Consider the following 14,608-nt stretch of genomic DNA (forward strand, 5'->3'; position numbering starts at 1 on the left):
CACACCACACATACCACACACAGCACACATACCACACACACCACACACAGCACACACACCACACACAGCACACACACCACACACACCACACATACCACACACACCACACACACCACACACAGCACACATACCACACACACCACACACAGCACACATACCACACACAGCACACACACCACACACACCACACATACCTCACACAGCACACATACCACACACACCACACACAGCACACACACCACACACAGCACACACACCACACACACCACACATACCACACACACCACACACACCACACACAGCATACATACCACACACACCACACACAGCACACATACCACACACAGCACACACAGCACACACAGCACACACACCACACACACCATACACACCACACACAGCACACACAGCACACACACCACACACACCACACATACCACACACACACCACACACACCACACACACAGCACACACACCACACACACCACACACAGAAGTCTGGTCTGGACGGAGTCCGTTTTCTCCATTCCTCTAAGTGCTGGAGGGTGAGGTCTCGGCCGCCTTCCGTGCAACCCCCTTGACATCTGCTTAGGGCCTCGCTGTCGTGGGAGCCCCATCAGCCTTCCTGGGGCATCGGGCCCTGCACCTTCTCCTGTGGAAGCTGTGAGGGTTTCTGCCCCTTTGGGTGGGGCTGGTGAGAGTGGTTTCCAGGATCCCTGGATGGCAGTGTTGGGCGGCTCTGCGAGTCACTGGGGAGGACACTGTGAGCTGCTCAGGGCAAGAGCCCGTGCCAAGGCCCCACGGCCCTGAGTAGGTCCCACAAGGGCCAGGTGTTCTGGAGGACGGGCATCAGGCGGGCCCCATCCACTTGCCATCCAACCCTGGATCCCACGACCTCACCCACGGTGGGGGAGTAACTAAGGGAGTGGAGCACAGGCAGAGCACGGGCACAGGCAGCCACACTCGCTGGGCACCCAGCTCGAGGTTGGCCCTGCCGGGCCCACAGCCTCACCACTGAGACCTCGTTCCCTGAAGCTCGTGTGGCCCTGACGGGGCCCCAGCTCTCTGGGCCTGTCAGGCACTGGGGGGTGTTTCTCTGAGGCCAGTGGCCCCACGTCCCTGCCCAGAGACCGTGGGACCCCTGCGGCCCCACAGGTGCCTCGAGTCCGACGTGGCCCGTGGCTTCAGAAGGTCTCTGTGCAGCCACGTGCAGCCTGTGAGCTGAGGCTGTCTTCCGGGCCGCCCCTCCTGGACCGCGGTGGGACCTGCCCAGGACACCAGTCCACACCTCCTCCATGCAAATGTCTCAGGCCACACCTGCAGGGGATGGGGTGAAGTTCAGAGGACCCTGTCCCATCCCCCCACTCTGCTCACCCGAACCCTCCAGACTTGGGTTAATTTTGGGAGAAGGGTGGGGACTGGCACAAGGGTGGGTGAGTGGAGAGACTTGGGGGCCACCAGCCCGGCCTTCTTTTCTGGCTGCCTGGGCATCTGCCACAGGAACTAGGTCTAGTTACAGGAAAACCAACCAAGTCCCAGGTTTTAGGCCCCTGAACTTGGAGGACTGTGGGATTGTGCACCTGCCACTCAGGGGCCAACGTGGCGGCGCTGGTTTCTTAAACACGCCTCTCTTCTGCGGGCGGTACCTGCCTGCTGTCATCCTCCCGACAGCCACGTCGAGCCCAGACAGGCTGAAGCCAGACCCTCGCCCTGCTGCTGGCCGAGCTGTGAGCTGCACACACGACCCCACCTCAGAGCTGCTGGCTCCGTCCCACGGCCACAGTGGGGCCCTACCAGGCCCTCGCCTCAGGATGCCTGTTTTTTCTGCTGTCTGAGCAGCCTTGCCTCCCTGGGCATGCCTGGTTAGCAGGGGCTGGGGTGCAGCCCCCTGGACACGTGGGGCCGAGGGTGACACTCAGAGGGGTCGCTTCCCGACACAGTGGGCACAGGCGACCTGTTCCCACCTTGGTTTTCCCCTGGTTGTCTCCTTTCCTGATGCGTGAGCTGGTGGTGCTGACGCCCCGGTGAGCAGGAAAAGCTCCTCCTCATTCTGCAGCAGAGCCACACCCCATGCTGAGCATCCCTGACGCCCACCCGCCGGTCCCAGGAGCCAGCGCCTGCGGATGCATTGGTTACAGAGGTAGGGGTTTGCCTAGGGCCACAGGTGCTTGGGCTGTCTGCTTGTGAAGTGCTCTGTCTGAAACCAAGACCTGGAATTTCTATTTTTGCTGCCACAGAAGCTGCATCCACAGCGGCTTGTTTGGAAAATCCAACTCATTTTCCAGCTGGATCTAAATATCTGTGTGTGTTTGGACAGGGCCCTGGAATTTCTAATGGAAAGCCACAGCCAGATCTGTTTCTGTGGCCACTCCACAGGGAGTTACATGTCACCAGAGCCTCGGCGTCTGCTAGAAGATGTGGTGCACTTTGGGGACCTCTGTCTCCCTCTAGCTCTGTCTCCCTCTCTATCTCTGTTGCTGTCTCCCTCTCTTTCTCTGTCTCCCTCTCTGTCTCTGTCTCCCTCTCTATCTCTCTATCTCCCTCTCTCTCTTTCTCTGTCTCCCTCTCTTTCTCTGTCTCCCTCTCTGTCTCTGTCTCCCTCTCTATCTCTGTCCCCCTCTCTATCTCTCTTTCTCTGTCTCCCTCTCTATCTCTGTCCCCCTCTCTATCTCTCTTTCTCTGTCTCCCTCTCTGTCTCTGTCTCCCTCTCTATCTCTCTATCTCCCTCTCTCTCTTTCTCTGTCTCCCTCTCTGTCTCCCTCTCTATCTCTCTGTCCCCCTCTCTATCTCTCTGTCTCTGTCTTCCTGTCTTTGTCTCCCTCTCTATCTCTCTTTACACCCAGCACACCTGGATTCGAACCCAGACCCAGCCTCTTGCCAGCTGTGAGACCTGGGTGGGGCCAACAGTGCCTGTCAAGCCTGTCAGTGCCTGCTGGGTTCCCAGTGCAGGGCTGGACAATGGCAGAGGCTGCCAGCTCTACCCACTGCCTGTGCACCCCCCAGACTGCTGTGGGGCCGAGGGGAGGCGCGGTGGCCCCAGCTGTGTCTCTGGGGGCAGCTCCCCCAGCGCTGGGCTGACTCTGGACTCAGCCCAGAAGGCAGGGGGTGCACGTCGTCTTCAGCACCTAGAACAGCTCCCGCCTGGATCCACCAGGCTTTGCTGAGAGGAGGATGGTCTTGGGAAGGGAGTCCCTGGGGTCACTGCACCAGGTCCCTTGTCCTAAGGAGGGGGATGAGCCGTTTCCCCAGGTCATGGGGGGAGTGAGCGTGGCGCTTCCTGCCACTGCCTTTGCCCTGTGCAGCCTGGGTGGCCTCAGACGGAGCCTTCCCGGGTGGGTGCTGTGGCTCTGCCTCTCCCTGAGTGCCTCCTCCTTGGCTGACCCTGTCATTCACAATCTGAAGCCATTGCCAACAATAACCAATCTGGGTGGTACCGGGCAGGACTGCGTGGTCTCTGGGGGTTTCCTGGATGACTGTGGAATTGTCAGGGCTGGCCAGGGCCACAGACAGGAACCCACAGCTGCCTGTGCCAGGGTGGAGGGCCTGAGGGGGTGGACAGCGCAAGGCTAATCCTGGGCTTGTCAGGAGATGTGGATGGGATGCATTGCTGTAGAGGAAGGCTCGGAACAAGCTGCCCTCTGGCGGGATCAGTGCAGGGCAGGCGTGTTCCCGTCTGGCAGAACCTCGCGGTATAAAAAGCCGGCTGAACAGGAATCAAGTGATTTTGGGCAGGGATGGAGATGTGAGGGATGGAAAGGGGATCTTTAGCTTCAATCTGTCATCTCCCATCAAGATGAGAGTCTGAACCTGTGTGTGTAGCTGGGTCTGCGACAAGCAATGGTATTACCTGCTGTAACGATGATCACCTGTGGCACTCTGGTATCTTCTCTGGGGGTGAGTCCCGATTTCACCTGCTACAACAATGTAACGATGATCACCTGTGGCGCTCTGGTATCTTCTCTGGGGGTGAGTCCCGATTTCACCTGCTACAACAATGTAACGATGATCACCTGTGGCACTCTGGTATCTTCTCTGGGGGTGAGTCCCGATTTCACCTGCTACAACAATGTAACGATGATCACCTGTGGCACTCTGGTATCTTCTCTGGGGGTGAGTCCCGATTTCACCTGCTGTAACGATATGACGATGATCACCTGTGGTGCCGTGGCATCTTCTCTTTGGGGCTGAGTCCCGATTTCACTCAGCTGCCTCAAGAACCTGACATTAGGTTTTTGTTGATCTTTTTCTAGCTGGGGCAGGGCCTCTGCTGACCCATAGAGAAATACCCACAAATGCTCACTCCTGGCCACTGGAGTTGAAGAAAGAAGAAAGAAACACGAAAAGCAGCTCAACAAAGACAGGTTTATTTTGGAGAATAAACCCGAGAGGGCCTTCTGGCCTATTTAGGTCCAGAGTGTCCTCTCTTACAGACTAAGGGTATTTGAGGGTTCAGGGAGGGAGAGCTTGTCGCAGGTTCGGAGTGTTTTGGGGTGGGGGGATTTTTATGGCTGGGTTGGAAGGTTTCGGGTCAGAGGGGAGTCTGTCTTGGGGTTGGCATGTTTCTGGCCAAAGGTGTCATTTGTGGTTTATGGTCACACTGATATTAGACATTAGGTTGATGTTTTGGGGGCTGGATTTTTGGGGGCTTTTAATCAAGGAGAACTTCAAATGGTGGTGTGTGTCCAAGACGGCGACGTTCCTGCTCTGTCAATCCAGACTCTATAGTTGAAAAGGGTGAGGTGTGGCATGTTCTTTCTGGCTACTTCCTGCTGAGAGAGAGTCGTCCTTACAGGCCACTGAACGCAGCGTCTGTGGATACATCTAGGAGTGGAAGAGGTGGATTTGTTCCTGGAAACACTCTCTGTTTTAGGGGCTTAGAGGCAGCGTCTGCGGATGCATCTGTCTTCAGCTTACAGGGCTGAAAGCACAGCTTAGGTTTCAGTGATTTCCAGTTAGAAAAGTGGGGAAAAAGGAAAAATTGAAAACATTATTTTGGAGACTTGTAGCCAGAAAAATTAGACTTTAAATTGTAGAAAATCATAACAATTGAAAAACATCAGACAAGACTGGAATTTAACAACAGGTGTGCTATAGTTTTTGAAACATAGTTTTCTCTCTCCAGTTTTCCATTTTTTTAAAAGACACATGATGGGACTGGTTTACTTTATTATACGTGGCTTGATTATTTGTATACAGTGCAGCAAGAATAATTATTTTTTCACTAGGCCTTTTAAATTGTCTTTGATGGAACTTTGTTTTGTAGAAGGAGCCTGGGATAAGACTTTTTAAAGCTGAGCCCAGCCATGGAATTGTACCATTAAATACCTATGAGTTGGGTGAATTCCTCTCCTGTTGAGGTTCCTGGCCTGTCAGAAACTGACATTTTTTACTTACTACAGATCAGAACGCCTGTGCAGGGACTGTGTACGCAGAACAGGAGGCCAGTTTCCAAGAGCTTTATTGGCTTCATAAGTCAAGTTTGGTTCCTTAAAGGAAAGCACACAAAAAGTCTTACTTTACCAAGACTTTGACCATTCCAGTCAAAGTCTTGGTAAAATAACCAGTTTCTCCAGTTGTGTCCTGTTACGAAACAGATTCTTATTGCACTTATGCAAATAACTGTATTGCCATAACTTAAGAATAGTCACAAATAGTTTCCAAATTCTAGAGAAAATCAGGTAGAGAGAAACAAGCTCCAAATTTTGTTCATGGGAGTATACTAAATTGTTAAAAGCTGTCAATAGCTCAGAAGAAGTTTCCTTGATTCTGAAAAGCAAGACAAAGGATTAGCAACATTTTAAGCAAAGCGTCTAAAAGATCACTGCAGTCTCCTATTGGTTCAGTTCATGCAGTTAATTCCTGTCCTGCTTGGTATTAATGAACATATTAGCTCTTCAAGAGTCCTGAACGTTTTTCCTCTATTCTGATGTCACACTCTTCAAAGTTATCAGAAACCTGCATTCAGGAGCACCTGTTAGAGCTTCATAGCTGATTATAAAACCATCTTCTAAAGAGGACCAAGACGAGACAACAATTGTTCATGGATGACAAAATGTTTTAGGGTAGCCATAAGGACACAATTGACAAGGAAATCTGTTACCTCATGGCACACAATAATTTTAACATAACAATGATAATTACTACTGATAATGTACACTAAAATTTATGAGAATTATGAGTGTCCCATAACTTTGGAACACATACCAATAACATATTTATACAAATATAGCCCAAAGAAAGCCAAACACCATTGCATATTTGACATTGATGAGCTTCTGACAGCCACATGGTGGCTGCAGCTCGCCCCCAGCCCACACACCGTGGCCCCTGCCCCACCTCAGCGGGCCCCAGTCCCACCGATGTGCAGCCCCCAGCACCTTCCTCCCCTCGCCTTGAGGAAATTCTGTTTATTCTTCCAGGACTGGTTCAGCCCTTCCTTCTTTCTCAGGGTGCAGTGAGGCCTTCCTCATGTGCACACCCAGAGCCCTGGTTTACGCTTTGCTACGGTGGCCGTCAGACGGGGTCAGCTGCTCAAGGGGGAACCTGCCTTACCTGTCTGTTCCTGCAGCACACCGGGCAGCCGCGCCGTGCGATGGGCTCTGTCATGTTTAGTCAATCGAACCAGAGCAATTAGGCAGAAGAGGAGATTTTTAAATTGCCACAGCCTGTAGAGTGTCCAAATAGAAACAAGCGGTTGGTTCAGACTCAGGCTAATGCAGCCATGGTTTTCTGCACAGCTTCCTTCTGGGAGCACCTCAACTTTCTTTTAGGCAATCGGCGATAAAATGCCAGAAACGCGGGACGCGGGAAGGGAGGGTATGCGCCTGTTTTGTCACGTCTGCGCCTGCAGCACCGGGCTGCGTATCCCGTGGGGACGCTGGAGCATCCGTGACGCTCGTGAATAAGTCAGTGAGCCCAGCACTTCCCTTTCCAGAGGGGGAATGAGGGACCACTAGGGGCAAGTCCAGCCCAGCAGTTCAGAGAATCCTCCGGAAGAACTCAGCATGCCAGCTCTGTTCTGCTCTGCTCTGCCTGGGGAGGTGGCAGGGGGCGTACGAGAGCTAGGGCTCCATTCAAGGCCACTCCGAGAACCCATGTGCTGCCCTTGGGTCTGGTGGCCACATCCCCTTCCGCCCCCTCACACAGCCACTGGGGGCCAGAGCTCAGGGGAGTCAGCCAGCTTCATACTAACTGCCCAGGCTTTGTTCAGACCTGCCTCTTCTCGTAAACCTAAAATATGTATTTTGGAAGTGCACGTGCTTGATGTCTGAGCTCTTAGAACGTCTCGTCTGATCTGCTGTGGCAGGTTTCCTTAGAAGAAAGGTGCCAGAAGGTGCAAGAACCGTCTCTCTCTAACTCACGCGGGGACCATGCCGGCCTGGGACCCGCCCGAGGATGTACTGACTTTCGTGGACTCGCTCTCTGGCCCGCTGCCCCAGCCCTGCTGCCTCATCACTCACGTTTAATGCAAGGCGCCTTTTGTGACTGTCTAGCGTGGGCTCACCAGGAAGCCACCGATTGACAGCTCTTCCTCTGCTGAAGGATAAACACACCCAGATTCGCAGTGAGGGTGCCCACTGTTTAAAAAAAAAGCTGCACTTTCCTCCGCAAAAGGGCTTGGCCAGCAGCATGGGGCGCCCTGGACCGGCTCTGATGGGGCTTCCTGGGAGGACCCCCAGCAGGCCTGTGGTGTGGAGGGTCAGAAGTGGGGGGGCAGGTGGCCACCACTGGCCCATGGCTTGAAAGGTTTGGACCTGCCAGCCCCTACCTGCCACCTTCTGCTGCTGTGGGGCCTGCTGGGAACGCGTCCCACCTGTGAATCCAGTGGGTAGCGTTAGAGCCGTGGCAGATGGGCTGGATTTGGCTGCTGTTTGGGTTGCGGGCGACAATAGGTGTGCAGCCTGGGGCAGAGATGGACACACAGGGCCACGCTGACATCAGGGGGAAGAGGCCACGGCAGTTCCACGTGAGGGTCACGGTGGATGAAACTCCTCTCTCCACACTTGGCTCCCTGGGGAGAAGGAAGATAGGGACGCCTCTGCTGGGTGTCTTCATGAGTCTGTGGAGGAGGAGACCACCCTGCTCAGTCAGCTCTGCTCTGACAAGAGCTCGGTGGTCCGGACAAGCACTCCTGCTCGTGCCTGGTGTGCAGGACGGGTCCAAACAGACTTAGGCTTCCCACGTCCCCGTGCAGCACCACAGCCCCCGAGCTGCAGGCCCTCCCTCTGCTGTCACCGATGGGTTCTGCTTGTCACTGGGACCTCTTTCCCAAGCCGGCAACTCAGCATCGCATCGGGATGGAACCAAGCGAGGTGCCACCTCGGGGCCACAGTTTTCAGTGGCCATTCAGGAGGGTCTGCTCTGCCCAGCATGGTACCGAGCCAGGCACCGAGAAGAGAATGACAGCACGTGCCCCCCCCACCCCGTCGGGCATCCACGGGGATGGAGACTCCCTGCCAGTTTTTAGGGTTAGGGCAGGACACCCCGCTTTATAGCAGAGTTTGTAGTGGCAAGAAATTGCCAACTGTTTAAATCTCCATCAGTGTGCACCGGTTCACTAATGCACTATAAACCATTGCTAGCTCCAAGCTCCAAGACCATTAGGTAAGAAAAGCAGATTGTGCAAAAGCAGTGTGTGAAGCTGATCCGATGACTTTAAGGCCTGTGGCAAGCGTGCACATGCGTGTGTGTGTGTCACGAGCACACACATTAGGGTTGTGCATACGACCTGCCATCAGAGGTTGCTTCTCAGAGGCACATGCCGAGGGCCCGGGGATGGCAATGCCCTTCCGTGCAGAAGGCGCCTGGGTGGGTCTTGTGGGACAGACGCATGAGGACCACCCACAGGGTGGAGTCTGGCCTGGCCAGGCTGGAGGTCCCAGGACGAAAGGCAGAGGTGAGAAGAGGCAATTCTGCGAAACAGCCTCGACCTCGAGCTGGGACTTTGAACTGGTTTGCACTTGAAAGCCGGGGTTGGTAAAAGCTGGGCACCCACACTCTTCTTCCGTTGCAGCTGGTGGCAGCGATTGTGTTCATCAGTTTTGGTGTGGTGGCCGCCTTCTGCTGCGCCATCGTGGACGGTGTATTTGCAGCACAGCACATTGTGAGTACGTTGTCATTGTGTGCACAGTCTCGGTCGCTTTCTGGGGCTGAAAGACTCGACATGGAAAAAGTAAAATTTCATTTTGCAGAACTCAGCTCAGATGGCTTCATAGTCGGTCTCCTCACTGGGGGGTTGCCAGTGGCTGCCTCTCCTCTCAGCAAGTCTCATTTCCTACACAATGAGCTTCCCTCTCCACACACAGCACACACACCACACAACACATAGAGCACACAGCACACACACCACACAACACATAGAGCACACAGCACACAGAGCACACAGCACACATACCACACAACACACACACCGCACAACACAACACACAGAGCACACGCCACACACACCACACAACACACAGAGCACACAGCACACACAACACACAACACACAGAGCACACAACACACACACAACACACAGAGCACACAGAGCACACAACACACACACCACACAACACACAGAGCACACAACACACACACAACAGAGCACACAACACACAGAGCACACAACACACAACAGAGCACACAGCACACACAACACACAACACACAGAGCACACAGCACACACACCACACAACACACCGAGCAAACAGAACACACACCACACAACACATAGAGCACACAGCACACACACCACACAACACATAGAGCACAAAACACACACACCACACAGCACACAGAGCACACAGCACACAGAGCACACAGCACACACACCACACAACACAGAGCACACAACACACAACACACAGAGCACACAACACGCACACAACAGAGCACACAGCACACACACCACACAACACACAGAGCACACAGCACACACACCACACAACACACAGAGCACACAGCACACACACCACACAACACACAGAGCACACAGCACACACACCACACAACACACAGAGCACACAGCACACACACCACACAACACACAGAGCACATAGCACTCACACAACAGAGCACACAACACACACACCACACAGCACACAGCACACACAACACACAGAGCACACAGCACACACAACACACAGCACACAGCACACACACCACACAACACACAGAGCACACAGCACACACAACACAACACACAGAGCACACAGCACACAGCACACAGCACACACACCACACAACACACAGAGCACACAGCACACACAACACAACACACAGAGCACACAGCACACACACAAAACACACAGCACACAGAGCACACAGCACACACACCACACAACACACACAGCACACAGAGCACACAGCACACACACCACACAACACACAGAGCACATAGCACTCACACAACAGAGCACACAACACACACACCACACAGCACACAGCACACACAACACACAGAGCACACAGCACACACACCACACAGCACACAGCACACACACCACACAACACAGAGCACACAGCACACACACCACACAACACACAGAGCAAACAGAACACACACCACACAACACATAGAGCACACAGCACACACACCACACAACACATAGAGCACAAAACACACACACCACACAGCACACAGAGCACACAGCACACAGAGCACACAGCACACACACCACACAACACAGAGCACACAACACACAACACACAGAGCACACAACACGCACACAACAGAGCACACAGCACACACACCACACAACACACAGAGCACACAGCACACACACCACACAACACACAGAGCACACAGCACACACACCACACAACACATAGAGCACAAAACACACCACACAACACACAGAGCACACAGCACACACACCACACAATACACACAGCACACAGAGCACACAGCACACACACCACACAACACACAGAGCACATAGCACTCACACAACAGAGCACACAACACACACACCACACAGCACACAGCACACACAACACACAGAGCACACAGCACACACACCACACAGCACACAGCACACACACCACACAACACACAGAGCACACAGCACACACAACACAACACACAGAGCACACAGCACACAGCACACAGCACACACACCACACAACACACAGAGCACACAGCACACACAACACAACACACAGAGCACACAGCACACACACAAAACACACAGCACACAGAGCACACAGCACACACACCACACAACACACACAGCACACAGAGCACACAGCACACACACCACACAACACACACAGCACACAGAGCACACAGCACACACACCACACAACACACAGAGCACATAGCACTCACACAACAGAGCACACAACACACACACCACACAGCACACAGCACACACAACACACAGAGCACACAGCACACACACCACACAGCACACAGCACACACACCACACAACACACAGAGCACACAGCACACACACCACACAACACACAGAGCACACAGCACACACAACACAACACACAGAGCACACAGCACACACACAAAACACACAGCACACAGAGCACACAGCACACACACCACACAACACATAGAGCCCAAAACACACACACCACACAACACACAGAGCACAGAGCACACAGCACACACACCACACAACACACACAGCACACAGAGCACACAGCACACACACCACACAACACACAGAGCACACAGCACACACACCACACAACACACAGAGCACACAACACGCACACCACAGAGCACACAGCACACACACCACACACCACACAGAGCACACAGCACACAGAGCACACAGCACACCACACAACACACAGAGCACGCAACACACACCACACAACACACAGAGCACACAGCACACACACCACACAACACAGAGTACACAACACACAACAGAGCACACAGCACACACACACACAAAACACACAGAGCACACAGCACACACACCACACACCACACACCACACTCCAGAGCACACACTTTTCACCTCTAAATGAACAGGTTTTCTCTAAAATCTCAGGCTGAGGAATCGTTTCTGTGTCCTCCTGAGGTGGGTCCTCGGCCTCAGGTGGGCGGTGCCATCCCCACCCCCTCCCCAGCTGGGCTCCTGGTGGGCTTCGCCATCTGGGTGGCGGCTGGTCCCCGGGAGCTGCCAAATTGCTTGTCATGAACTCTCAAACCAAACCTGTGATTGTTTCTCCCTCTTTTTCCATAAATCACACTGAAAGGCACTGAAGGTTGTGTTAGGCCTTTGTCTGCCCCACACTCACCTTCATTATATGAAGTGGTAGCACACTCACAAAACACACGTGTGCACATGCATGCACATACCACGGCTCATACGTGCGCACACGCACACACCACGGCTCTCACACACGCGCACACACTCCCGCGGAGGCGCGTTGTGGGAGCTTTCTCAGTGGGCGGCTGGGTTACTTGCTATTCCACGGTTTCCAGGTGGCGGTTTCCACTGTGCTCCCGGTGCCCATGGCTATGGCCCCGCTGAGGGGCAGGGTCCAGTCTCTGACTGCAGTTGGGGGTGTCCCCAGGCTCCAGACCTCGGGCGCCTCTCCACTCTGGAGGGCCACACGGGTTCAGGCAGGCGTGGGAGCCTCTTGGTCAGAAACAAAGGGCCCCTGGCCGGGGCCTCCCAGGGCTGACTTGAGGATGGATGTACAGACGGCACTCACCAGAGCTCAGATGCTGTCGAGGGAAACGTGGCACTGCCTTGCGTGCTGCTGAGGAAGAAGACAGATGGTGAATGACAGCTCCAAGGGTGTCATGTGGGGACGTGCGCACCTTCCAGCTGCTGAGAGAGGCCGAGGACGCCATGCTACTAGGCCTCTGTCCCATGGGGTTGTGGCACGCTGCCCTCCTTCCCGGCAGGAGCCTCTGTCCGTGGGGTTGTGGCACCCCGCCCTCCCTCCCGGCAGGAGCCTCTGTCCGTGGGGTTGTGGCACCCTGCCCTCCCTCCCTCCCGGCAGGAGCCTCTGTCCGTGGGGTTGTGGCACCCCGCCCTCCCTCCCTCCCGGCTGGAGCCTCTGTCCGTGGGGTTGTGGCACCCTGCCCTCCCTCCCTCCCGGCTGGAGCCTCTGTCCATGGGGTTGCAGCACGCCGCCCTCCCTCCCTCCCGGCAGGAGCCTCTGTCCCCTTGGGCTACTCATCGTTACCTGTGGTCTCATGTCTGTTCCCTCAGGGGAAGATAAACACCCAGAGACAGAGACTTGTGTCTGCTTCCTCCATTGCTGTGTCACCCAGAACGTGTCCAGACATAGTAGTTCTTCACCAGTGGTGGCCCAAGGGACAGAGGAGTGATTCTCCTTCTCATCTGTTGCAGTGTTACTAGTGATTTCTAATACTTTTCTTGGATCAGAACTAGGAGCACTTTAAGAAATACTAATAAAACTAAGTGTGGGCCGGGCGCGGTGGCTCAAGCCTGTAATCCCAGCACTTTGGGAGGCCGAGGCGGGCGGATCACGAGGTCAGGAGATCGAGACCATCCTGGCGAACACGGTGAAACCCCGTCTCTACTAAAAATACAAAAAAATTAGCCGGGCGTGGTGGCGGCGCCTGTAGTCCCAGCTACTCGGGAGGCTGAGGCAGGAGAATGGCGGGAACCCGGGAGGCGGAGCTTGCAGTGAGCCGAGATCGCGCCACTGCACTCCAGCCTGGGCGACAGAGCGAGACTCCGCCTCAAAAAAAAAAAAAAACAAAAACCAAAAAAAAAAAAAACTAAGTGTGGGCAGTGCGACCCTAGCTTATTTACAGGTGATGCAGTTTTGTGGCATTTTAGTTTTGGTACTTCCTGCTGTCCTCTACCGTAGCAATTATAAGCACTTTGCAATGGTCAGTTTATGGGTCTGTCTGCTTCACTAGCCTATAAATCCCTTAAGGGCAAGAACTGTGTCTTGTTATCCTTACCATTTGGCACTGTGTCTGCTCCATGAATGTTGCAGATGGTGGGATGGATTGATAGTTGGATGGGGCCATAAATGGGTGTATAGCTGAATGGTTGGATGGATGGATGATGGATGGATGGATGGATAGAAGGATGGATAATGGGTGAATGACAGAGGAATAGAGGGATGGGTGGATGCAGATGAATGGAAGGATGGATAATGGATGGATGATGGATGGATGGTTGGATGATGGTTGGATGTATGTATGTGGATGAATGGAAGGATGGATGATGGATATGGATGGATAGAAGGATAGATGATGGATGGATACATAGAAGGATGGGTAATGGATGTTGGACGAATGGATGGAAGGATTGATGACAGATGGGTGGATGGATGGATGAGGATGAATGGAAGGATGGATAATGAATGGATGATGGATGGATGGGTGGATGGATGGAAGGATGGATGGATACATAGAAGGATGGATGATGGAAGGATGGATGTGGATGAATGGAAGGATGGATGATGGATGGATGATGGATGGATGGATAGAAGGATGGATGACAGATGAGTGGTTGGATAGATGTAGATGAATGGAAGAATGGATGATAGATGTGGATGGATGATGGATAGATAGAAGGATGGATAATGGATGATGGATGCATAGATGGAAGGATGGATGACAGATGGGTGAATGGATGGATGTGGATGAATGGAAGGTGGATAAT

The 14,608-nt window shown here is 53.8% G+C and overlaps 1 protein-coding gene across 6 annotated transcripts in view; it reads left to right on the top strand.

Moving 5' to 3' along the window:
- Window positions 1–14,608, top strand: part of TMEM255B (transmembrane protein 255B) — a 42,246-nt gene that overhangs the window by 14,389 nt on the left and 13,249 nt on the right. For 3 of the 6 annotated variants that reach the window (XR_010582698.1, XM_005586323.4, XM_074021552.1), the window contains exon 4: window positions 9,015–9,104. The exons of 1 other annotated variant lie outside the window; for it this stretch is intronic. Coding sequence is in view for 2 of the 5 variants with exons in the window: in XM_005586323.4 (XP_005586380.3) it covers window positions 9,015–9,104 (90 nt within the window). In the remaining 3 variants the exon portion in view is untranslated. Of the gene's footprint in view, window positions 1–9,014; window positions 9,109–14,608 lie in introns of all 6 variants that reach the window. 2 more of the 6 variants (XR_012426636.1, XR_012426637.1) reach the window with 1 other exon arrangement.

The sequence above is a fragment of the Macaca fascicularis genome, chromosome 17 (assembly GCF_037993035.2).
Source record: "Macaca fascicularis isolate 582-1 chromosome 17, T2T-MFA8v1.1".
NCBI classification, from domain to species: domain Eukaryota; kingdom Metazoa; phylum Chordata; class Mammalia; order Primates; family Cercopithecidae; genus Macaca; species Macaca fascicularis.